General features: G+C 42.0%; 1 protein-coding gene across 4 annotated transcripts; it reads left to right on the top strand.

The window, feature by feature from the left end:
- The first annotated feature begins 111 nt into the window (after positions 1-111).
- Positions 112-26,341, top strand: nup210 (nucleoporin 210). Of its 4 annotated transcripts, none has more exons than XM_046869839.1 (41): positions 112-611; positions 829-1,060; positions 2,083-2,219; positions 2,308-2,439; positions 2,984-3,080; positions 3,195-3,345; positions 4,147-4,279; positions 4,363-4,521; positions 5,052-5,120; positions 5,484-5,590; positions 5,679-5,819; positions 5,953-6,090; positions 7,064-7,219; positions 7,789-7,987; positions 8,186-8,331; positions 8,424-8,642; positions 8,783-8,956; positions 9,436-9,631; positions 9,733-9,839; positions 10,410-10,514; positions 11,300-11,401; positions 11,504-11,632; positions 12,102-12,229; positions 12,316-12,451; positions 12,580-12,642; positions 12,723-12,902; positions 12,989-13,069; positions 13,725-13,856; positions 14,577-14,735; positions 14,857-14,948; positions 15,040-15,214; positions 15,390-15,559; positions 20,097-20,317; positions 20,463-20,599; positions 20,960-21,074; positions 21,201-21,347; positions 21,433-21,683; positions 22,301-22,505; positions 24,034-24,144; positions 24,372-24,446; positions 24,599-26,341. In XM_046869839.1, the coding sequence occupies exons 2-41, from the start codon at positions 879-881 to the stop codon at positions 24,697-24,699; spliced, it is 5,658 nt and encodes a 1,885-aa protein (XP_046725795.1). In that variant the 5' UTR covers positions 112-611; positions 829-878; the 3' UTR covers positions 24,700-26,341. The 4 variants fall into 4 exon arrangements, with proteins under 4 accessions (XP_046725795.1, XP_046725796.1, XP_046725797.1 ...); XM_046869840.1 differs by having other exon boundaries at positions 112-728; XM_046869841.1 differs by having other exon boundaries at positions 112-1,060; positions 24,037-24,144.

The raw sequence follows: 26,341 nt of genomic DNA, 5'->3' as shown, positions 1-26,341 counted from the left end.
ATTAATTTTCATGAATATCTTAACACACTTTAATCACATGTTAATAAAAGGAACATTCGTGAAAACCTCAATCCAGAAATGTCTCATGATTAAATAATGAATATAAAAGAAATATAAATAATGAATTCAGTATTTTCCTGATGTTGTTTATTCGACATGATACCATTTATTATAAACATCTTAAAATCAGCTCATATTTAATAAAAACACAAGCAGAAAGTGAAAGTTTTTGTCCTTCAGTGAAGTGAAAGAGAACATTTTGAGGGCAGTAAATAAACCGGTTTGAGAAATAAAACTCTCTGTCTTTTAGGCAGGAAAACCGGAAGTCTTTGGAGTCCCGTGTGAGCCGTGTATCAAATCACTTCCTGTTCCGGTATAGGGCGCTCTGAAGGGCGCACGAGCAGGGTCAGTTTCACACATCACGAAGGCTGTAGGCGACGTGTTGGGATGCGGCGGCGGTTTGAATGACAGCCTACATTTCCCAGGATGCACCGCGGCCGCGTCCTGTGGTGGGCAGGCGTACCAATGGCGGGTATTTCCACGCGACTTCTGTGGTGAAGAAGAGCGACGGGCAGCGCGCGCGCGTGTTTTACTTTATTAAGATTAACCAGGTAATAAAACTCGCTCTCGTGGGTAGTTAAGTGTGTGTGTGTGTGTGCGCGCGCGCACGTGCCGTGTGAATAACGTTGCGAGAGAGCGGCCGTTAGAAGGCTGCGCGCGTGCACGAGGTGTAACTATAAAACTTAATTGTTTTAAATAATTCGTTTATTGTTTATTTGTATGTATTGTATAACTGTATATATTTGTTTTCCTCTCCCGGGGCTGCAGGTCAGTGAAGCGGATCTTCTGAGTGATTCCTCCTCCTCCGGCTGAATTGAATGAACGGGCACCTGATGGAAGAACTCTACTTCCGGTGTGTGTTCCTACTGCTGCTCCTGACTTCCGGTTGCACGTTTAAAAGCCAGGCGGCAAAACTCAACATCCCTAAAGTCCTGCTCCCTCTGGCCAGGAGCACCAGGATCAACTTCACCCTGGAGGCTACAGAAGGCTGCTACAGATGGTAAACCGGAAGTGACGTGTATAAATCATTCATAATTTAAAACACAAGACAAAGATAAACCTCTGTATCACCTCAATGTTTTATAATGTTCTCTAACATCCACCTCACATCATCTCGCATCCACCTCACTTTATCTCGCATCCACCTCACATCATCTCGCATCCACCTCACTTTCTCACATCCACCTCACTTTCTCACATCATCTCGCATCCACCTCACATCATCTCGCATCCACCTCACATCATCTCGCATCCACCTCACTTTCTCACATCCATCTCGCATCCACCTCACATCCATCTCGCATCCACCTCACATCATCTCGCATCCACCTCACATCATCTCGCATCCACCTCACTTTCTCACATCCATCTCACTTTCTCACATCCATCTCATCCACCTCACATCATCTCGCATCCACCTCACATCATCTCGCATCCACCTCACTTTCTCACATCCATCTCACTTTCTCACATCCATCTCGCATCCACCTCACATCATCTCGCATCCACCTCACATCATCTCGCATCCACCTCACTTTCTCACATCCATCTCGCATCCACCTCACATCATCTGCATCCACCTCACATCATCTCGCATCCACCTCACATCATCTCGCATCCACCTCACTTTCTCACATCCACCTCACTTTCTCACATCCATCTCGCATCCACCTCACATCATCTCGCATCCACCTCACATCATCTCGCATCCACCTCACTTTCTCACATCCATCTCGCATCCACCTCACTTCATCTCGCATCCACCTCACATCATCTCGCATCCACCTTACTTCATCTCACATCCACCTCACATCCACCTCACATCATCTCATATCCACCTCACTTCATCTCACATCAAAATTGGTTGGAGATGTTTCTGTGTTTTGTGAAGTTCTTATTGTCTTCTTATAGCTGCTGCAGCTTTATCAGACCGGATTCTACTGCAATATCAGTACATTGTTTGTGTGTGTGTGTGTGTGTGTGTGTGTGTGTGTGTGTGTGTGTGTGCGCGCGTGTGCGCAGGTCGTCGAACAGACCCGAGGTGGCGAGTGTTGAGTCTGTAGATGTGGAGGAGAATCAATGTTCTCAGAAAGCCATACTGCAGGCTCGTTCCACTCAGCTCTCTCGTCTCACCAGCATCATTCTAGCAGAGGACGTGGGTGAGGAACACGAGTGTGTGTGTGAAGGTGTAGTCCAGGTTGATTTGGATCAGAAGTGTAGATCCTGAAACCTTCTGGTGTGTTCCAGTGACGGGGCAGGTGCTGCGCTGCGACGCCATCGTGGACGTCATTAACGAGATTCAGATCGTCTCCACCACACGGGAGCTCCACCTGGAGGACTCACCCCTGGAGCTGATGATCCACGCGCTGGATTCAGAGGGTGGGGGCACTAACTTTTACACACAGACACATACACACACATCATGGATCATTACAGCACAGAGAAAATTTATTTGTTTACTAAATATATAAAAATGTTCTTTCCAGTCAAATGTAACAAATTTTTTATTTTTGTTTAATTAAAATTTTTCTGTTTATATAAATAATTAACTCGAAGCAGCTGCAATAATATTGTACAATAATCTAATTCTTAAATTAAATAAATAATTGACATTTAAAAAAAATTATATTTATAAAAAAAAACGTATGAAGTATTTTTTTAATAAAACATAAAGATGTTCTGTTTTTAATAATAATATAAAAAAACTTAAATTTTTTTTCTTTGTAATTTTTGACCAATTTTTTTTTTGTATTAAAATTTTTTAAAATATTAAACTGAATAATTTTTTTTTATCGGTTGATTAGTAATTAAAAGGGCTTGTGAGTATCGTGATGTGATATTTGGGTCGTATCGTTCAACCCTGCAGTGACGTTTTCGCTCTGATGTTTTATTGTGTAATGATTAGAGTTGTGTGTTTGTGCAGGAAACACGTTCAGTACTTTGGCTGGTCTGGTGTTTGACTGGAGCCTCGTAAAGGGCACAGAGACGACTTCACTCCCCGATTCCTACAGCTCCTTACGGTAACTAACACACACACACACACACACACACACACACACACACACACACACACACAGTGTTTATCATTCATTTAAAATGCATTCATGTGACTGATGCTACTCGTTCCCTCTCAGAGTGCTGAAGTTCTCCGATTCGACCTACACACCTCCTACGTACATCTCAGACATGGAGCGAGTGGGGAAGCAGGGAGACATCATCCTGGTATCTGGGATTAAAACTGGCCACGCAAAACTCAAAGCTAAAATCCAAGAGCCTCTGTACACGGTACACCACTTCTCCTGAACCTCAGCACTTCTTCTGGAGAGCTCACACTACATCGTTCCTCTAAATTATTCATTTTCATCAAAAAAAAGGTCAAAATAATCGTGTGCAATGAGTCTATAGTGAATATTAATGAGTTTATCACTCATTATTGTGTTTTTAATGACTGTTTTTAAGTCTGTAGTGAGTATTAATGAGTCAGTAATGAATATTAATGTGTACACTTAATATTAATTCTAAACACCAACCAGTGAGACAGCAATTAATAAGAACAAGTCTATGAATATTAACAAGCCCATAATGAGTGTGTGTGAAAGAGTGTACAGCTCACATTATTCTGTCTATATTGACTGTTATTGAGTCTCTAAATATTTTAAATTTAAATAATATCAGGGAGTATATAGTGGAATATTAATTAGCTTACAATAAATATTAATGATTTTGTAATTAACATTATTGAGTTTTTAATAACTACCAGTGAATCAACTATGAATATTAATAAGTTAATAGTAAAACGTATGTGTATTGTTAATATTTCCTCTAAAGGAGCACGGCAAGATAACACTTAATATTATCGAGTCTCATGAATATTAATGTTAATGAGTTTACAACTCACTATTGAGTCTATTTAATGTTAATAAGGTTATAATGACCACCTATGAGTCAATTATGAATATTAATGAGCTTGTAATGAATAATACTGAGGCTATAATATCGCCTCATATTGGATAAAAAATGGGCTGAAATTAAATAGTTGAATTTTGTGATATAAACACCTTCTGATGTGACCCTGATGTTCTACAGCATGTCGGAGCTGCCGAGGTGCGACTGCTGATTCTGGAGAACATTCTCCTGAGCCCTGCCTACGATGTCTACCTACTTGCCGGAACCTCCATCAAGTACAAAGTTCAGAAAATCCGGCAAGGAAAGATCACAGGTCTGTGTGGAATCCTGTAGATGAGATGGAGGGTGTGTTCCATGTTTGCTGATTTTTGATGTTTGGTTTGGTTCGCGTCTCAGAGCTCTCTATGCCGTGTGATCAGTATGAGCTCCAGCTGAAGAACAGCGTGGTGGCTCCTGGAGTAAACGTGAACTCTGCAGTGGCTGAGCTCGATCCCAGCACCTCGACGGTCTTTGCTCTTCAGCACGGACACACAAACATTGTCTTGGATCACAAGAGTATCCTTCACATCTCGCACACATGCTCTTTTTTCTGCTCAGATATTAACAGAAATCCTCCAAATCTTTCAAAACAGTAATTATGTGTGCGATCTGCTCTTTGTCCCAATGAAAATCACATGAATATGAATATATTAATGGGTCTAATAAATATAAACGATCTATAATTAATATGAATGACTATGTTAATGAGTTTGATATTGCGTTGATAGTCTTAATGAGTCCGTATTAAATATTAATGAGTTTGTAATGCATTTATGAGTTTATAACTCATATTATTGGGTCTCCATATTAAATAATGCATCATTATTTTCTATGTGCGTGTGTTTTCGACATTTCATAGCGATTTAATAATAATACATTTAAATATTTAGATTTTTAAACATTAAATAGATTTAATCTCATTTAATTTCAGTTGTAGCTGAAAAAAAAGTGTGTTTTTTGTATAGTTTGTGTCAGAATATTTGAGTAAGGCAGTGTGTAGGTGTTGATGAGACACGCTGATGGTTGAACCTTGACTCAGTGTTGAGCTCTGGGGATGAAGGGAGCATCTCGACTTCCAAACAGCACACTGTACGTGGTGGAACCTGGATACCTGGGTTAGTATCTCACACACACACACACACACTGTTCAAATGTCCTATTTGGTAGATAAATGAACGTAATCTTAAAACCTCCTGTTTTTAATTTAAAGTTCTACATAAAAAGAACATCTTTCTCAGCACTGCTCCTGTGTCTATTAGATCCTAAATCGAATAATTCTTGCTTAGAATTTCAGCATCTGTTTATTTCTAAATGAATTCAATTCATTTATCTGTAAATGTTTTTTAAAAATTTAAACAATTTGACTTATTATTCCAGAAGATTCTTTTTTATAAATAATGTAACATACCAAATTACACAAATATCTCCTGATGGTTTTTATTTATTTCTCGGTGTAATTTTTGACTTTGCTGTGTCAGTGTTTAAGATAAACCCTGGAGAACGTTGGGTTCTGGAGACTGGAAGAACCTATGAGATCTTCATTGAAGTTTTTGACAAGTCCAGCAACAAGATTTATCTCTCTGATGTTAGTACACTTGATCATTTGGGTTCTAAAGGATAAAAAAACATTCCTTTAAATGAAATGGATGTTTTACACTTGTGTGTTCTAACAGAACGTCCGGATAGAACCCACCTTTCCTAAAGAGTTCTTCGAGGTTCTGGAGTCGTCCCTGAACGGATCATACCATCATGTTAAAGCAGTGAAGAATGGACAGACGCTCATTGAGGGGATGCTGAGGGCCGTTGTGGATAAGGTGTGTGTGTGTGTGCGTGTGTGTGCGTGTGTGTGTGTGTGTGTGTGTGTGTGTGTGTGTGTGTGTGTGTGTTAAGTGGTTTTCTCAGTATGACCGTGTTTTTACCTGCTCCGTTCACTTCCTGTTTTAAAAGAGAGGAATCGAACACACACTTCCTGTCCCAGTAAGAAACGAACAGGACGTGGAAATCTACAACCCCATCGTCCTCAATCCCGCCATCCTCACATTCCCATGGCAACCGAAAGAAGGGGCGTATCAGTACACTATTAAGGTACTTTTTTATTCATAAAAAATTCCAGCTCATTCCAGTCTGGTGCAGGTCTTCAACCTCGTCCCTCACGTCCTGTAGCAGCTCTTTGTTCTCACCCATGGTGGTGGAGAGGTTTGAATGGAAGAGGTTGATTCTGTGACTGGTGTTTTTTTTTTTTTTTTAAGGATTTTTATATTCTGTCTTTTTCTGTTAAAATACATCAAACATAAAAATCTAGACTGTTAATTTCTTTATAAGGGGCAATTTTTAAAATGATTATAATAATTCCCCACTGTATTTACTCTCATGAAGTGTTATAATGAATGTATTTACTCTAAAAACAAAAGGAAAAACAATTAGAAATAATTTAAAGAATATTGAATAATTAAATACATTAGGGCTAAAAGTGTTTTTAAATAGGAATTCATGCATTTATCATAAAAACAAACACTTTTATTAATATTATATATTAAAAATATAAGTACATATTATAGCACCAATAATATCGATATTTTAAACAAATTAACATATACTTTTATACTTAATAATTTCTTCTTTTAAAATTGAAAATTATTTGCTAAAAGATATTAAAAAAACGTTGTTGCCCAATAAAAATAATTTTTAGTATTAAAACATAGTACTTTATTTTGATATTCATGAAAGCTTATTTATTTAATTGTATCTATATAAAAATAATTTTTAAATATTTTGTGTGGATATTTATTTTATATTATTAAAAAAATTTACTTTTTAATATTTAGAAACCTACACACCGCTAATACTTATTAGAAATAAGTTTATAAATCTTTCTTTTAATTAATTTTTTTATTATTTATTTGAATACGTTTGAAAGTGTTAACAAATGAAATCGAGGTATTTGCTACTGGTGTTTTATTTGCATCTCTTTTAACTTAAAATGGTAATTTGAGATTTTAATATGGTTGATATTTAGAATTAATTTTTAAATATAAATGATATTTTCTCTATGGTCCAGGCGAAGGGAGGAAGCGGAAACTTCAGCTGGTCGTCCTCGAACGCGGCTGTCGCTACGGTTACGGTGAAGGGCGTGATGACGACGGTGCGTGACATCGGCGCGAGTACGGTGTTCGCTTACGACCTACGGAACCCTCTACATTACGGAGAGATGAAGGTGAGAACAAAAAATCACATCACAGAAACCGAAACTTCATGACGTGCATGACCTCATTAAATCTGCATATATGTGCATAATATAATTACACTAATTATCTGTTGTTTATGTTCAGGATAAAGTGTTTATTTTAAACTATACAAAGAAAAACATCAGAAAGTGCAAGTTTTAATGAATGTACAGAATAATTTATATAAATAATTTATATAGATACATTTTTATTCATGTAGAATTGTTTATTGAGAGACTGCAATTTAATTAAATATTTATTTTTGTTTATTACATGATTTCTATTAATTTTATTTTACTATTAATTATTATTCTTTTTTTTTCACATTGTAAAGCACCTCAAGCTGCATTACATTTATGAAATGTGTTCTGTCTGTCTATTTATTTATTTATTTATTTATTTATTTATTTATTTATTTATTTATTGATACTGGAAGGAGCCTCCAGTGTCAGCACTGTGTTACCAGTCAGAGGTAAAGCTGTAAGAGTACAGAGTAGTTTACACTCGTGTGTGTGTGTGTGTGTGTGTGTGTGTGTGTGTGTGTGTGTGTGTGTGGTAGGTGTACGTGATCGAGCCGGTGAGGATGGAATTTGCTCCGTGTGTGGTGGAGGCTCAGGTGAACCTGGGTCTGGAGCTTCCACTGCGTATCTTTGGCCAGCTGAGCTCCGAGGAGGGTGAGAAGGTCACGCTGAGTGACTGCTCACACTTTGAGTTGCAGGTGCAGATGGAAAATCAAGGCGTGTTCCAGCTCCAGCAGGGTGAGACACACACACACACACACACACACACCGGTCTGAACACGTAATAAATAAAACTAAAACACTCGGTGCTGTTAACGAGGGGGGGCACGAACTTTTGCACTTCTCTGCATATTCGCATTAGGATGGATATATGATGACTGTATGATAGTGTAAAGCTTAATGTGTGTGTGTGTGTGTGTGTGTGTGTGTGGGCAGGGCGTTTACCCCCGGGTCAGCAGCACTGCAGTGGTGTGCGTGTGCAGGCCGTATCTCCAGGTTACACAAACCTGCTGGTCAGTTACACACACGGAAATGTTCACCTGAGCGCCAAGATCACCATCGCAGCATACCCACCTCTCAGAGTGAGTCCTGCTACTACATACGGGCACGCAGGCGCACACACACACACACACACACATTCTCACATTGAAATATCCCCCTCCTTCCACTCCAGGCTGTAGATCCCGTCTCCGTTGCTCTTGTCACTCTCGGCTCCTCTAAAGACATGCTGTTTGAAGGCGGCCCGAAGCCCTGGATCCTCGAACCTTCTAAGTTTTTCAGGAACCTGACGGCCGAGGATCCGACCAGTGTGACGCTCACGCTAACAGGCCCTGCGTCACGCAACTACTTCACTCACAACATCAGAGCGACGTGCCGTGTCCTCGGGGAACAGGTGAGGAATCTTTACCTTGTTTCTTGAGGTTAGGGGTTTGTGTGTGTGTGTGTGTGTGTGTGTGTGTGTGTGTGTGTGTGTGTGTGTGTGTGTGTGTGTGTGTGTGTGTGTGTACTGATGTATTTCCCGCGTGTCTCCAGGTGTTAGCGGTGACTGTAGGGAATCGGCCGACGCTGACTAACCCGTTCCCGGCAGTGGAACCAGCAGTGGTGAAGTTTGTTTGCGCTCCTCCATCACGCCTTGCACTCGTCCCCGTCTACACCAACGCCCAGCTGGACCTGTCCTGTCCCCTGCTGCAGCACAACAAACAAGTGGTACACTCGTCCTTCTGTCTCTTCTTTTTACTCCTCCATCACAGGAGCACCGCTGGTTTAATGTCCCTTATCTCTCATCCTGTCCCCCATCCTGTCCTCCCTGTCCTCTGTCCTACCCTCCTTATCCTGTCCTCAGTGTCCTACCCTTCTTATCTTCTCCCTGTCTCCCCTGTTCTACCCTTCTTATCCTGTCCTTCTTGCTCTACCCTTTTTATTCTGTCTTACCTGTCCCTCTGTCCCCTCTGTCCTACACTTATTCTGTCCTTTGTCCTGTTTTTAGTTTTGTCCCTCCTGTCCTGACCTCTTTGTCTAGATTTCTCTGTCTTGTGTCTCCTGTCCTGATCTCGCTTGTCATGTCTTTTCTGTCCTGTATTTTTTTTCTTCTCATATCGCTCTTGTGTCCTCTTCTCCTTCTGTTTTTTTGTCTTTCAATATTTCTTATTCCATTTTCTTTTTTTAACTTGTTACTCGTCCCTCAGGTTCCCGTGTCTAATTATCGGAACCCAGAGTTGGACGTGGCGGTGTTTGACCGACAGGGCAGGAAGTTTGATAACTTCAGCTCCCTGAGTGTAACGTGGGAGACGTCCAGAGCCGCGCTGGCGAGCATCGAGTCCAACAAACCCATGGAGCTGTACATCACTGTGGAGAGCAACACCGAACAGAAGAAACTCCACGGTACCACGGGTTCTTTTCTTCTTTCTTTCTCTCATTCTTTCTCTTTTTTTGCCACTGTTTTCTGTAGCATGTATGTTAAAGCGCACGTTTTTCACTTGCAGGACGGCAGACGGTGTTTGTTCATCACGAGTCGGGCGTGGCAGCAATCACCGTCAGTGCACTGGGGTACCAGACGTCTCATCTTGAGAAAGCAGCTGTTCTACCAGGGGTAAGTTTCTTTTCTCTCTTTCTCTCTCTCTCTCTCTCTCTCTCTCTCTCTCTCTCTCTCTCTCTCTCTCTTTTTCTTACTCATGCACGCACACACACACACACACTGCACCTTTCATAACAAGGTTTCGTTTCCTGTAAAGATGAGAGGGTGTGTGTGTGTGTGTGTGTGTGTGTGTGTGTGTGTGTGTGTGCGTGCGTGTGCATGTGGGTTGTTTTGTCACTGCAGACACGCGATCAGACCTCATTGGTTGCTATTGGCAACGGTTAAAACAAATAAAAACAAATTGAGGACGTTAGTTTTCATAAAGCTGCACAGAGTCACGCCACACACACAAACTGGAAAATACCCATCGCTACATTTCTACTGCTTTATAACACAGTTATAACTCTCTAATGACCCCTTCATACCCACTGTTCTGTCCCCAACCTGCTTTATTCAGCAGGAGAACTAATCTTTTTTTACTTCTCTTTAGTGAACAGGAAGTGGTTTTAGACTGGGCTGAATTAATTCATCTCTCTCTCTCTCTCTCTCTCTCTCTCTCTCTCTCTCTCTCTCTCTCTCTCTCAGTTTGAGTCTCTGACGGTGGTCTCTGCTACATTGGACCTCCTGTTGGTTGAAGATGTGACTGTGACCCCTCAGTCAGTCTCTATTTATAACCACCCTGATGTGAGGGTAAGTTTTCCACACCATTCAACACCACCTTCTGATCTCCCGTCTCAGTGCTCACACATGCGCTCATACTCATCCTACATTCCTTGTGTCAGGTGCTCCTGCATGTCTCTCGCTGCCCCTCTGTGCCTCTCGCTATCCAATCTTGCTGCCCCTGTGCACCCCTCAGTGCCCCTGTGTGCCCCTCTGTGCCTCTTGCTGCCCCCATGTGTACTTTGCTTCCACTCTGTGCCTATTTGTTGGCCCTATGTGCCTCTCACTGCCCCTCTGTGTCCCTTTATGCCCTGTGCATCATTCAGCGCCCAGTTCTTTTTCAGCAGTCCATGTAATACTTTATTATTTTTTATAGTGAATCATTCCTTTATTTAATTTCTGTAAAATCTCTTACTTTAGTTCTTTATTCTCCTGTTCTTTTTTTTGTTTCTTTAATTAAATACAGAATCAGAGTTTTAATGCCAGGTATCTCTGCACTTATAAGGACTTTGTTTTGGTGACAAAAGCAACATCACAGATAATAAAATAGGAAAGATATGAATAAAAAAGTGGTATTGCACATATTTTATAAATAAATCTGTATTGCACAATGGGGAGAGCATTTACCTGTTCATGAGGTGGATTGCCTTGGAGAAGAAGCTTCTCTTGTGCTTGGCTCTCCTGGTGTTCAGTGCTCTGGAGATGGTTAGGATGTGAGATCCAGAGTGACTTTCAGAGTCATGATTTTGATGAATCTTCTATAAACGTCTGTTGAATGCATTAATAAATGAATGAATGGTTTTGTTGTGCGTCAGGCCGAGCTCGTGCTGAGAGAAGGCTCAGGCTATTTCTTCGTGAACACGAGCATCCGTGGAATCGCTGACGTGGTGTTTCAGGAGTCTCGGGGAATCGCTGAGGTGGGCTGATCCCAGAACACCTGGGCTCTTAAACACAAACAACTCATAGACCTTTAATGAAGTTTCTACAGAGGTTCCTTACATGCTTCTAACATCTTCCAGGTAGTTCCAGCGCATGCGGGTGTCCTCCAGGTGATGGTTCACGACCTCTGCTTGACCTTCCCCGCCCCTGCCACAGCCACGGTCCATGTGTCTGACATCCTGGAGGTTTACGTGCGTGTGGTGGATAAGGTGAGGAGGAGAGCTGGTACTGATCTTCACAAGGTGTGGGATCTTCTGAACTCTAGTGTTCCTGGAATGTTTTTAGATGACCCTCATTAGAGGTCAACTGATCACCTGTGGAAAAACTATTGGTGTGGATTTTTGCAGATAGTTACAGCATCGTGTTACTGTGGTTACCATAGTTACTAGCTGTAAAAAATTAATCGGTAAAACCTATGAATCGATCGACCTCTAGAGCTCACTTTTAATCTAAAATCCTCTAAACAGCTTCTTGTTTCTACTCTAAACCAGGCATGGAGTCCAGGTGAAGATTATCAACATCCACACACACACACACGCACACACACACTTCAGATGTTAATTAAGAACTAAAAAATGTATTAGTTGTTATTATTAATTATTGTTTAATTGACTGGAAATGGTTCGTGATGGTTTACGTTATATTTTGAATACTTTATTGATGTAACTGCATTGTTAGGTGGAGATCGAGAAGTCCGTCAGAGCTTACGTTCGAGTTTTGGACGACACCAAAAAGCCGTTTCTTGCCAAATATTTCTCTAATATGAATCTGAAACTGAAAGCTGCATCATCCCTCGTGTCTCTGCAGTGAGTAGAAATAATTTACGTCCCGTTTTATAATAATGTGTTTTACATTTTTAGCTATTTATATGGAAATAACTATTTTCTAACAGACCTTTATTGGAGTACTCTGAGAAGGACACGGCTACGTTCCTGGTCAAAGGTCTGATGATCGGACAGACGAGTATCTCCGCTTTCGTGACTGATAAAAACGGGAGAACCATCTCATCTGTACCGCAGCAAATCGAAGTAAAGTCTTTCACAGCTTTATAGATTTTACACCAGTTAATGTACCGCAGTGTTGACTGTGTGTGTGTGTGTGTGTGTGTGTGTGTGTGTGTGTGTGTGTGTGTGTGTGTGTGTGTGTGTGTGTTTAGGTCTTCCCACCTTTCAGGCTGCTCCCAAGAAAAGTCACGCTGATTATCGGGGCAGTGATGCAGGTCAGAGCATCTGGTTTTTTTTTCACATTTGTTCTGCAAATGTTCACTTTTCTAACAACCGAAAACAAACCGTTTTTCAGATCACATCAGAAGGAGGTCCACAGCCTCAATCCAACATCCAGTTCTCCTTAAGCGACTCGAACATCGCCTCCGTTAACAACATCGGTCTGGTTCGGGGCGTCGCCGTGGGCAACATGACCGTCACCGGAGTCGTACAAGCCGTCGATACGGAAAGCGGCAAACTGGTGGTGATCTCGCAGGTAACACGTCTCGTCAGCATTTACTCACCACTTCCTGCACGTATCTTCACACTTACTTACACACGTTCACGCTCTTGGTGTTTCAGGATCAGGTGGAGGTGGAGGTGGTGCAGCTGAAAGGCATCCGAATCAGCGCACCCATCACCAGGATGAAGACGGGAACCATGGTAACCCCAGTCCTCTACTCACTTCCCTAAAATATTACACCTTTATTATTCTTGTTTGTTCAGCACCGATATATAAGGTTTAATTCGCAATAGAAATCGTTTAATTTGCATATGCACGCTTTTAGGGGGCGTGTCCCAATTAACACACACTAATTATTAATTGTTCAGTTGTTGATTAACATTTCACCATATTTACCAAATATATTTCAAACAGTGACAAAAAATCTTTTCTCCCAAGAAACTTTAAAACAGCTAAAGGATTTCACAATCTTTTACCCCCTTAATATTTCCAGGTTCATGAATATGCATGAATATGTAAATCTCGCAGGTCTCCTACTGTAACATGAAAATCAGTTTCAGCTGCAGATAAGCAGGAACTCTTTTTTTCGTAACTTCAATCATGATTGGTCCAAAATAGTGTCACAAATTGAGCTCATATCATAGCCCCGTCTCTAAATCAGTGATCAATCAGGCTGGTTATTAAACAGGAACGAATGCTGTGATTTACTATAATGAGCAGATTGATGAATATTTGTATGTTTTTGCATATTTAATAGGAGTAAATTGTACAAATGAAGGCCATAATTAAATGTATTTATTCATGATAAGTTTGCGGAGTGTGATTAAGATATTTTGTGATGGTGATCTGCTGTAGATGCCTGTGTATGTGATGGGTCTGACGAGCAGCGTGACTCCGTTCTCCTTCGGTAACGCTCTTCCAGGACTGACGTTCCACTGGAGTGTAACTAAGAGAGACATCCTGGACGTCCACACTCGCCATTCTGAGGTGGGTGAAAAAAATCAGCACAAAAAGTGAGTCTCGTTGCCCCTTTATTAGCAAATTAGATACAAATGTTAAGGTGTTTAACAACGTCCTACCTTAGTGAAGGGCTACACGGCGTCCGCCAGGCGAGGCATCAAAGCGATTCATTATCTTATCCAAATCTACGTCAATGACCAGTAAGTACTGTGATGTCTGAGAGACTCTCCTGCCTCACTGGGTTTCATATTTTATATACAAAAAAACACAATCAAGAGCAGGACTTTATTCAAGCTATTCATAATTTGCATAATCCTGAACTTTTTACTGTCTAATGATGGAAATTAAATTACTGCTTCAAATGGTGATGCGGTTTAGCGCGCACTTTTTTTCCCAGATCTTACATCCAGATTTTAAGCTCACAGCAGGAATTCTCCTCTTCTGAGTGACACTTGACTCAGTTTCCTGTCTTCCATCAGCAATATCTGTTTAGATATCCAGCTTCACCATTTCATCAGATCGATCATCTAGTTTTCTCGAATTTTCAAACCAACAACGATAAATAATGCACAAAATAGATGCAACCTATTGCTTAATCCACTGCCAGAGACTCGAAACATCTCTGAATCATGAATCACTTTTCTATCAAATGAGGCAAAGATCTAAATCACAGAGGGTCTAAACTCCTGTTTCTCTGTGTTTAGTGAAAAATCCTGACTCTTTTCGACCTTTTCTCATCTCCCTCAGGCCTCCGTTAAACTTTCTGCTGAGCACAGCTTTGCCATGAGCGTGTCTGGCCGCAGTAAAGGACGCACTGGACTGAAGGTGGTGGTACGAGCGACCGTTCCAGAAGCTGGGCATCTGTGGGGCAACAAGCTGGAGCTCAGTGATGAAATTCAGATCCAGGTATGGAATACACCAGAGAGTGGTTCAGTGTTTAGTTTTACATGTACAAGGAGAAAAGATGTCACACAGTGTTCTCCGGTCTTTATCTCAGAGCTTCAGGTTCTGTTTTTTTTTCTTTCAGGTTTATGAGAAATTGCAGCTGCTGAATCCTGAAGTTCAGACAGAGGAGATTTTGATGTCACCAAACTCTTTATTGAAACTTCAAACCAACCGGTAAGTTCCGGTAGTGTTGCGTCATGTGTACGGAGAACAGAAGAGGTTTCACACAATGGTTTGAGGTATAACACTGTTTCTCCATGTTCAGGGATGGAGTGGGTTCTGTGTTGTATCGGGTTCTAGACTGTCCTGATAAAGCGCCTCTTATCCACGTGGATGATAACGGCCATCTCACGTCAGGCTCTCTGACGGGCATGGCGTCGTTACAGATCACCGCTCAGGAGAGCTTCGGGGTCAATCAGACCATCATCCTGGCTGTGAAGGTAACACCTATGTTCTACCTGGTGGTAATGTTGGACTCAGAGGGGTGATGGTAGATCCAAACTAGGATCATAATTCATGTAGGATTTAAAGTGCTGTCTGAAGCTTTTACATGGGGTTTGATGATGTCGGTGGAAGTGGAGGTGTTTGGGCTCATGTTGATGGTGGTGTGTGCAGGTGGTGACCGTGTCGTACCTGAGGCTGAGTACCAGTTCAGTTTTCTACAACACAGAGACTCTTTCAGCCTTCCCTCTCGGCTCTGTCCTCACCTTCTCCGTCCACTTCCATGACAGCACCGGTGAAGCTCTACACAGCCACAACTCCCAGCTCACCTTCTCCACCAACAGGTACCACCACCATTTACCTCTGACTACCTTTTACCCCCTCTTACCTCTTACCCCTCTTACCTCTTACATCTTACTACCTCTTACATCAGGGGTGTCAAACTCAGGCCCGCGAGATCATATTAAATGTGTATTAGTGCTGGCCCGCCAGTATATAGCGCATACACCGCTAATACTACAAATCCCAGAATGCTCCGCTAATACTACAAATCCCAGAATGCTATGTTAGTGCGTTGGCGCATCAGTCGAGACCGCTGAAAAACTCCGTGCTGAAAGACTGCGTACTCAGCGCTGAATTTACCCGCCGATTTAGTGACTTTGAAGCCCAGAAATGCAGAATTGAACTACTCAGTAATCCGTTTGTGGTTGACTTGGAAAGCGCACCAACCTCCAAATGGAGCTGATTGAACTCCAGTGTAGAGACACGCTCAAGTGGTAAGTGGTTATTCCACTTGTCAGGCCGCCACTGTAAATAAGAACCTGTTCTTAATGACTTGCCTGTAAAAATAAAGGTTAAACAAACAAACAAGTGAAAGTAGGACTCTGTGTGTGCTGCACAGTTTCCATGTTTCCTCCCCGACACACTGCACAACTCCTTGCCCAAGCTGCTCAAATCCTCTCTGTGTTCACCAGCACATATCTGTGTGTGTAACTGTTCTCTTTAATGAAGATGAACAATGATGCTCAGCTCAGAGTCTAACCCCAGACATGATGCTTAGCTCAGAGTCTAAACCCAGACATGGTGCTCAGCTCAGAGACTAAACCCAGACATGATGCTCAGCTCAGAGTAAACCCCAGACATGATGCTCAGCTCAGAGCCTAAACCCAGACATGATGCTCAGCTCAGAGACTAAACCCAGACATGATGCTCAGCTCAGACTAAACCCAGACATGATGCTCAGCTCAGAGCTAAACCCAGACATGATGCTCAGCTCAGAGCTAAACCCAGACATGATGCTCAGCTCAGAGACTAAACCCAGACATGATGCTCAGCTCAGAGTCTAAACCCAGACATGATGCTCAGCTCAGAGTCTAAACCCAGACATGATGCTCAGCTCAGAGTCTAAACCCAGACATGATGCTCAGCTCAGAGACTAAACCCAGACATGATGCTCAGCTCAGAGACTAAACCCAGACATGATGCTCAGCTCAGAGACTAAACCCAGACATGATGCTCAGCTCAGAGACTAAACCCAGACATGATGCTCAGCTCAGAGACTAAACCCAGACATGATGCTCAGCTCAGAGACTAAACCCAGACATGATGCTCAGCTCAGAGACTAAACCCAGACATGATGCTCAGCTCAGAGTCTAAACCCAGACATGATGCTCAGCTCAGAGACTAAACCCAGACATGATGCTCAGCTCAGAGTCTAAACCCAGACTTGATGCTCAGTTTAGAGTCTAAACCCAGACATGATGCTCAGCTCAGAGTCTAAACCCAGACATGATGCTCAGCTCAGAGTCTAAACCCAGACATGATGCTCAGCTCAGAGACTAAACCCAGACATGATGCTCAGCTCAGAGACTAAACCCAGACATGATGCTCAGCTCAGAGACTAAACCCAGACATGATGCTCAGCTCAGAGTCTAAACCCAGACTTGATGCTTAGCTCAGAGACTAAACCCAGACATGATGCTCAGCTCAGAGACTAAACCCAGACATGATGCTCAGCTCAGAGTCTAAACCCAGACATGATGCTCAGCTCAGAGCCTAAACCCAGACATGATGCTCAGCTCAGAGACTAAACCCAGACATGATGCTCAGCTCAGAGTCTAAACCCAGACATGATGCTCAGCTCAGAGTCTAAACCCAGACATGATGCACTTGTATCTAAGAAGAGATGCAGGTATCTGACTTCAACCAATGAATGAATGTTGTCTTTATGCTCTTTTCTTACTCCAAGGTATGGACTGTTCATGGTTGAAAGATTGCTTTTTTTTAATTGAAGGAAATTATTATTATTTTTGGTTGTTGTGTTGTTGGCCTGTGAAAATGATTTACATTATAAAGGAATTTGAAAGTCTATAGAGAGAGAGACAGACATAATAAGAAACGACTAGCACTGATGTGTGTTTTATTTCAAATGTAATTTCTCATGTGTTTATAATATTAAACTTTGGGTGTTTCAGATTTAATGTTTATGCAAAAATATTAAAACCAGTTTTTAATTTTTGCCCACTGTGAATTTGAGTTTCACACCCCTGTCTTACATCTTACCCCCTCTTACTACATCTTACCCCCCATACCCCTCTTACATCTTAATACCTCTTACCCCTCTTACATCTTACCCCTCTTACTACATCTTACCCCCATACCCTTTTACCTCTTAATACCTCTTACCCCTCTTACATCTTACCCCTCTTACTACATCTTACCCCCATACCCTTTTACCTCTTAATACCTCTTACCCCTCTTACATCTTACCCCTCTTACTACATCTTACCCCCATACCCTTTTACCTCTTAATACCTCTTACCCCTCTTACTACATCTTACCCCTCTTACTACATCTTACCCCCATACCCTTTTACCTCTTAATACCTCTTACCCCTCTTACATCTTACCCCTCTTACTACATCTTACCCCCATACCCCTTTTACCTCTTAATACCTCTTACCCCTCTTACATCTTACCCCTCTTACTACATCTTACCCCCATACCCTTTTACCTCTTAATACCTCTTACCCCTCTTACATCTTACCCCTCTTACTACATCTTACCCCCATACCCTCTTACATCTTAATACCTCTTACCCCTCTTACATCTTACCCCTCTTACTACCTCTTACCCCCATACCCTCTTACATCTTAATACCTCTTACCCCTCTTACATCTTACCCCTCTTACTACATCTTACCCCCATACCCTTTTACCTCTTAATACCTCTTACCCCTCTTACTACATCTTACCCCCATACCCCTTTTACCTCTTAATACCTCTTACCCCTCTTACATCTTACCCCTCTTACTACCTCTTACCCCCATACCCTTTTACCTCTTAATACCTCTTACCCCTCTTACATCTTACCCCTCTTACTACATCTTACCCCCATACCCATTTTACCTCTTAATACCTCTTACCCCTCTTACATCTTACCCCTCTTACTACATCTTACCCCCATACCCCTTTTACCTCTTAATACCTCTTACCCCTTCTTACATCTTACCCCTCTTACTACATCTTACCCCCATACCCCTTTTACCTCTTAATACCTCTTACCCCTCTTACATCTTACCCCTCTTACTACCTCTTACCCCCATACCCCTTTTACCTCTTAATACCTCTTACCCCTTTTACATCTTACCCCTCTTACATCTTACCCCTCTTACTACCTCTTACCCCCATACCCCTTTTACCTCTTAATACCTCTTACCCCTCTTACTACATCTTACCCCTCTTAATACCTCTTACCCCTCTTACATCTTACCCCTCTTACCTCTTACCCCCATACCCCTTTTACCTCTTAATACCTCTTACCCCTTCTTACATCTTACCCCTCTTACTACATCTTACCCCCATACCCTTTTACCTCTTAATACCTCTTACCCCTCTTACATCTTACCCCTCTTACTACATCTTACCCCCATACCCATTTTACCTCTTAATACCTCTTACCCCTCTTACATCTTACCCCTCTTACTACCTCTTACCCCCATACCCCTTTTACCTCTTAATACCTCTTACCTCTTACCCCTTTTACTACCTCTTACCCCTCTTACATCTTACCCCTCTTACCTCTTACCCCCCATACCCCTTTTACCTCTTAATACCTCTTACCCCTCTTACATCTTACCCCTCTTACTACCTCTTACCCCCCATACCCTTTTACCTCTTAATACCTCTTACCCCTCTTACATCTTACCCCTCTTACTACCTCTTACCCCCATACCCTTTTACCTCTTAATACCTTTTACCCCTCTTACATCTTACCCCTCTTACTACATCTTACCCCCATACCCTTTTACCTCTTAATACCTCTTACCCCTCTTACATCTTACCCCTCTTACTACATCTTACCCCCATACCCCTTTTACCTCTTAATACCTCTTACCCCTCTTACATCTTACCCCTCTTACTACATCTTACCCCCATACCCCTTTTACCTCTTAATACCTCTTACCCCTCTTACATCTTACCCCTCTTACTACATCTTACCCCCCATACCCTTTTACCTCTTAATACCTCTTACCCCTCTTACATCTTACCCCTCTTACTACATCTTACCCCCATACCCCTTTTACCTCTTAATACCTCTTACACCTTTTACATCTTACCCCTCATACCCCTTTTAACCCCTCTTACTACCTCTGTTACTTACTAATCTGTTCCTCGTGCTGCTCATTAAACCCACTCACTCGTGGAAATGAATACGAAATATCTATCTATCTATCTATCTATCTATCTATCTATCTATCTATCTATCTATCTATCTATCTATTGATTGTTCTTGATGATTTTTTTATTCCTCTGTTGTGTGTGTGTGTGTGTGTGTGTGTGTGTGTGTGTGTGTGTGTGTGTGTGTGTGTGTGTGTGTGTAGGGACGACCTGGTGCAGGTGGGTAAAGGTGTAAGTAATAACACACTCACAGTGAGGACAGTAAACGTTGGTTTGACGTTGTTGAGCATTTGGGATCCGGAACAAAGCAGCCTGGTGGATTACGTCGCTCTCCCCGTCCATCACGCCATCCACCCAGCCGACGCCCACCACCTCGTACCCGCTGACGTGGTGTGTTTTTCAGCACAGCTCGTCAGCCATGATGGTAAGTTTATTATCCCGGATTCTGATTGGACAGACGCAATTCATCACTGACATCATACTGCTACCTCAAGTCCAGTCACCTTCACTCAATACTACTCATCACTATTATTATTAGTAATCATGATATTATTCTGTGTTTAAATCAGGGCTCTCAGGAACATGGAGCTCTTCCTCCAGTGCCATCCTGGAGATCCATCCCAAAACAGGTGTGGCTGTAGCTAGAGATGTGGGCACTGTGACCGTTTATTACGAGATTCCAGGACACCTGCGCACCTACAGAGAGGTGATTATCACAACTATCACAACAATCTCAAACACCCCTTTTCAAAAAAATTATTTACACACCGAGGGCACTTTATAAACTGTTATAATGCCTCATAATGTTTCTCTCTAGTGTAACATTCATTTTCATTTTAATCTAATATCCCTGAACACACGTTTCACTGTTTTACCACTCTCACACACGTTACACGCATTCGCAGAGTCGCACGTGACATCACCATTTTCACGTCCGCAATTAATAGTGAAAGCTGAGCACCTTCATGGTCATTATGGAGAATCAGAGAGTTGAGAAATTCTACTTATGGAATGTGTGTGTGTGTGTGTGTGTGTGTGTGTGTGTGTGTGTGTGTGTGTGTGTTAGGTCATCGTGGACAGCGTTTCAAAGACTGTTGCCACGGTTCCCTCGGGTTCTGTAAGAAACGAAAGAGAGGCCAAAGTGTTTCTGACTACCAGAGAGCGAGGAACCAACCTCATGGGTATGTCAAGCTTTATCTGAACTTGTGTGGTCAAGCTTTAAAGAACAGGTCTTTTAATACTTGTGTGTGTGTGTGTGTGTGTGTGTGTGTGTGTGTGTGTGTGTGTGTGTGTGTGTGTGTGTACAGGAAGCTGCTCGCTCGCACAGTTGGAAAGCGTCGCCTCTCTGCAGCCAGAGAAGTCAATCAGGTGCCACCTGCAGTTCACCAGCGACGCCGTGGACTTCTCAGCTCACGACGTCTACCACACACACACCACCTTCGACACGAGCACAGGTGAGTGTGCCCCTGGTGTACCTTTACGGCTGAGTGTGTGTCAATGATCCGAACCGCTGAGGATGGTGTACTGTGTGTCCTGCAGGTGTGTACAGCTGTGTGTTGACACTCGGGCCAATGACGGAGCAGCAGGTGAAGATTCTGAGCGTGTCCATGAGCGGTGTGAGGGTGGAGGCGGATGTGGAGGGAAGCCGTTTTACAGGAGAACGGGTCAGCGCCGAGCTGCAGGTCAAACCCGGGTTCTACTCCGATCAAACTCACATCATCCTGAGCAGCCAGCACACCACCGCCGAACTCAGTGTGTACGGAGCCACGGGACTACTGAAGCACCTGCAGGTGCGTCATCACACCCTCCATCACACCCTCCATCACATCCTCCCATCACATCCTCCCATCACACCCTCCCATCACACCTCCCATCACGCCTCCCATCACGCCTCCCATCACGCCTCCCATCACACCCTCCCTTCACGCCTTCCATTACGCCTCCCATTACGCCTCCCATCACACTTTCCATCACACCTTCACCCAAATGAGGATGAGGTTCCCCTTTTGAGTCTGGTTCCTCTCAAGGTTTCTTCTTCATGTCATCTAAAGTAGTTTTTCCTTTACTACAGTCTCCATGGCTGCTCATCAGGAGTAAAAACACATTGTTCACCTTCACTCTTAAATTCTGTAAAGCTGCTTTGAGACAACGTCTGTTGTGAAAAAGCGCTATGGAAGTAAACTTGACTTGACCTTCAATAACACTTTCAATTACACTTTGTTTACACCTCCATCATCACTCTAATAACATCTTCACTTGCTCCTCAATCATAGCTCCATCACCCCTTCCTCAATACTTCATTGGTTTCATGAAAATTTAACCATATCAGTTTTTATTCATCTTAGTCTTAATATTCATTTTAGATTTTTTTTATAAGACTGTGTTGTAAACTCCTCCCTACCTGTAGGTAAAGTCGAGCTCTCCCTCCATCCTGGTTCAGGAAAAGGAGGTCTCCTTCACCTACCCGAGCTTTATCAGATACACCGTGACCCTGCTGAACCTGAGGGATGTCAGCTCTGCCTCTCTGACTGTGTGGAGTCCTGGCAGCGAGCAACAGCTTCTCATCCCCATCACCGTTGTACACACCACAGACAGCAGCTCCACCACCAGAGGTTCTCACAATCTTTCAGTTCTCATTCCTTCTCCTCAGTAACATTTAGGATGCTGGAATTTACAGTTGAGCTTCACAAAGATCTTTACACAGATTATTTTAAACTAACAATACACAGTTACTACTACAAACTACAATACACATCAAAGTGACTACATTACACATCAAAGTGACATTACACATCAGAGTGACTACAATACACATTAAAGTGACTACAACACTCATTAAAGTGAGTACAATACACATCAAAGTGACTACAATACACATCACAGTGACTACCAACACTCATTAAAGTGAGTACACTACACATCAAAGTGACTACATTACACATCAAAGTGACCACAATACACATCAAAGTGACCACAATACACATCACAGTGACTACCAACACTCATTAAAGTGACCACAATACACATTAAAGTGTCTACAATACACATCAAAGTGACTACAATACACATCAAAGTGTCTACCAACACTCATTAAAGTGAGTACACTACATATCAAAGTGACTACAATACACATCAAAGTGACTACATTACACACCAGAGTGACTACAATACACATTAAAGTGACTACAATACACATTAAAGTGACTACAACACTCATTAAAGGGAGTACAATACACATCAAAGTGACTACAATACACATCACAGTGACTACCAACACTCATTTAAGTGAGTACACTACACATCAGAGTGACTACATTACACATCAAAGTGACCACAATACACATCACAGTGACTACCAACACTCATTAAAGTGAGTACACTACAGATAAAAGTGACTACAATACACATCAAAGTGACTACATTACACATCAGAGTTACTACCAACACTCATCAAAGTGAGTACATTACACATCAAAGTGAGTACAATACACATCAAAGTGACTGCAATACACATCAAAGTGACTACAATACACATCAAAGTGACTACATTACACATCAGAGTTACTACCAACACCTATTAAAGTGAGTACAATACACATCAAAGTGTCAACCAACACTCATTAAAGTGAGTACACTACAGATCAAAGTGACAATACACATCAGAGTTACTACCAACACTCATTAAAGTGAGTACAATACACATCAAAGTGACTACAATACACATTAAAGTGTCTACCAACACTCATTAAAGTGAGTACATTACACATCAAAGTGACTACAATACACATCAAAGTGACTACAATACACATCAGAGTTACTACCAACACTCATTAAAGCAACTACAATAATGCATCAAAATAACTACATTACACATCAAAGTAATTACAATATGCAACAAAGTTACTACAACACTCATTAAAGTAACTACAATGCACATCAAAATAACTGTAATACATATCAGAGTTACTACAAAATATATCAAAGATAAAACAAAACTCAATGAAGCCATGTCACAATACATAAGTGTTGCATTTCACAGTAGTGAGTGGAGTGATTAATGTAGTGTGTGTGTGTGTGTGTGTGTGTGTGTGTGTGTGTGTGTGTGTGTGTGTGTGTGTGTGTGTGTGTGTGTGAGTTCAGCAGGTGTAGGAGGAGAGGGAGATGGGATCCTGCAGCAGTTCATGGACTCCTATCAGGTCATGTTCTTCACCCTGTTTGCTCTCCTGGCTGGAACAGCTGTTATAGTTATCGGTAAACTCATAAAAACATCTCTCTCTAAACATCTCTCACTCATAAACACTGTTTTATTTATTTGTGTGTGTGTGTGTGTGTGTGTGTGTGTGTGTGTGTGTGTGTGTGTGTGTGTGTGTGTGTTTATATCCGATCCACTTGTATTTTTTTTTTTTCGGATTTGATTGAGTATCGTATCAGTGTCGTCTGTCTGTAATTTTGCTGATCTCCTCTTTCCCTCGTTGCAGTGTGTCACGCTATTTTCTCTCCAAGAGACCCACCAGTTCATTCTGCTTTCATCCAGAAAACTCCGCCCCCTCCAGGTACGGCACACACCTCTTCCTGTTCTCGCTCCTGTCTGTAATTCAGTGTGTTTTTCTTTTGACAGTGTGCGATTACGTGTCTCTCTATAACACAAGTACAGCGTGTTTCCCGCTTTGTTGTCATCTTAACTCTGTCTCGTTTCCCACTGCAGTGTCTCCGGTCGCGAGTCATTTTAACAGCTCACTTCATTCACCCGATCTGAGGAGCAGTCCGAAGCTGCGTCTGTTCTCTCCGAGCTACAACTCTCGCTGAAACCTCGCCAAAACCTCACGGTGTGTCCCGACGTGCCTTAACGTGAAGAAAACCACAGTGTGTGTGTGTGTGTGTGTTGCTTCCTGATATTTACTTTTGCTGATTTGTGTATTGTTTTTGTTTGTTTTTGTTTATTGTAGAACTGGTTATTTATGATCCCCTTGATTATTTTTTTTTTTTTTTTTTGCATTTTTATGACTCTGGGCATTTTTTATTTAGTCGATCTGATGACTCTGTGAATACGTGACAACTCAGGACCTCACACCGACACGCTTTTCACGTGATGTAGCGTGTTGTTATAGTATAGTAAATATACTAAGTCCTCACTGAATCCGTCTTCGTTACGCAGCACTCTGAAATAGCCAGTTTTTGTGTATTTGTAAAGTGAAAACGTTTTTCTACTGTTTGTGACGAAGCTTTTACGCGTCTCGTCCGAGCCAACCGGCAGCTTCTCCATTACTCATGTAAAACAACCGCGCTTTCTTCGGTTACTGCTCATATCCGGGGTACAGAAGGTCCGAGACCACCACCTGTTTATTATAATAATGTTGAGTGGTGATGTTCGGGGGATTTGTGAGTTTTCTGATGGGAGATCAACAGTAACACTGTGACACATGTGCTGCAAGATGATTGGCTGATCTCGCTCATGATTATAACACGATCCATAAATGAACCACAGTAATGCAGTATTCCAAATTGCCCCGCCCCTTATAATGACTCCGCCCTCAACCTTCTCGCATGGCTCCAGTATTTCAGGTCGTGTGTCGTGGCTGATCAGGTAAATGAAACTCCGCCGGTCTGTAGTTGTGAACTGCTGTTATAATTGTTTATTTGTAATTGATTCGTCAGCAGTTTTCACGTATTATGATGTAAATTGGGTGGAAAGTTTTCGCTCGACCCGATCAGCTTTATTAGAGAAAAAGAAGAGAGAATACGATGTATTTAAGTGTACAGATTTAAGAAACCCTGATGATTTATTTACTCAATTTATTATAATTAGAAGATTTTCTACTTTAAGCAACACATCCAGTGGAGTCTCTCCAGAATCTATACAAAACTTTCTCTCCTGAAATAGAGAATTTGTGGTTTAGTTGATATTTTTGAGGAAATAAAGTTTGTGGACTCGGACTTCCTCACGTATCCAAACGTGTTCTGTACACGTGACTTTTGTGAATGATTCGGACGGAAATTGTGATTTTTTTTTTTTTACCTGTATTACTCAAGGGGCAAAGCCTTAGGGGGCAGGGTTCAGGGGGGCAGGGTTTGGATCTTCAGGGTCAGGGCTCAGATCTTGTGGACAGGGCATTGGGGTCAGTGGTCAGGGTTTGGAGCTCGCACGTCAGGCCTCGGCACCACATTTTGTGTGTTTTTTTCTTGTTCAGCCTCTAAGACTGCAGCAGAGTATGAAATCAAATCCATATTTTGGCTTTAAAAATCCTTCTGTGAATCTCATGTGAAACTTTGACAATGTGAGTTTTATGTTTTGAGGAGTTCAGCCTCAACTTCATCCTCATCCTCCTCATTTTTTGAGTTTGTATTTCAAATCAATGTCATGATTATATTTAAATAATTGTTTAACTGCCTTCCTGTAACATTTCTACATCTGTTTGCTGTTTTGCTGAATAAATACTTTTTTAAAATC

Source organism: Silurus meridionalis, chromosome 16, assembly GCF_014805685.1.
Source record: "Silurus meridionalis isolate SWU-2019-XX chromosome 16, ASM1480568v1, whole genome shotgun sequence".
In the NCBI taxonomy this organism is placed as follows: domain Eukaryota; kingdom Metazoa; phylum Chordata; class Actinopteri; order Siluriformes; family Siluridae; genus Silurus; species Silurus meridionalis.
This window is presented reverse-complemented; position numbering and strand designations above follow the sequence as displayed.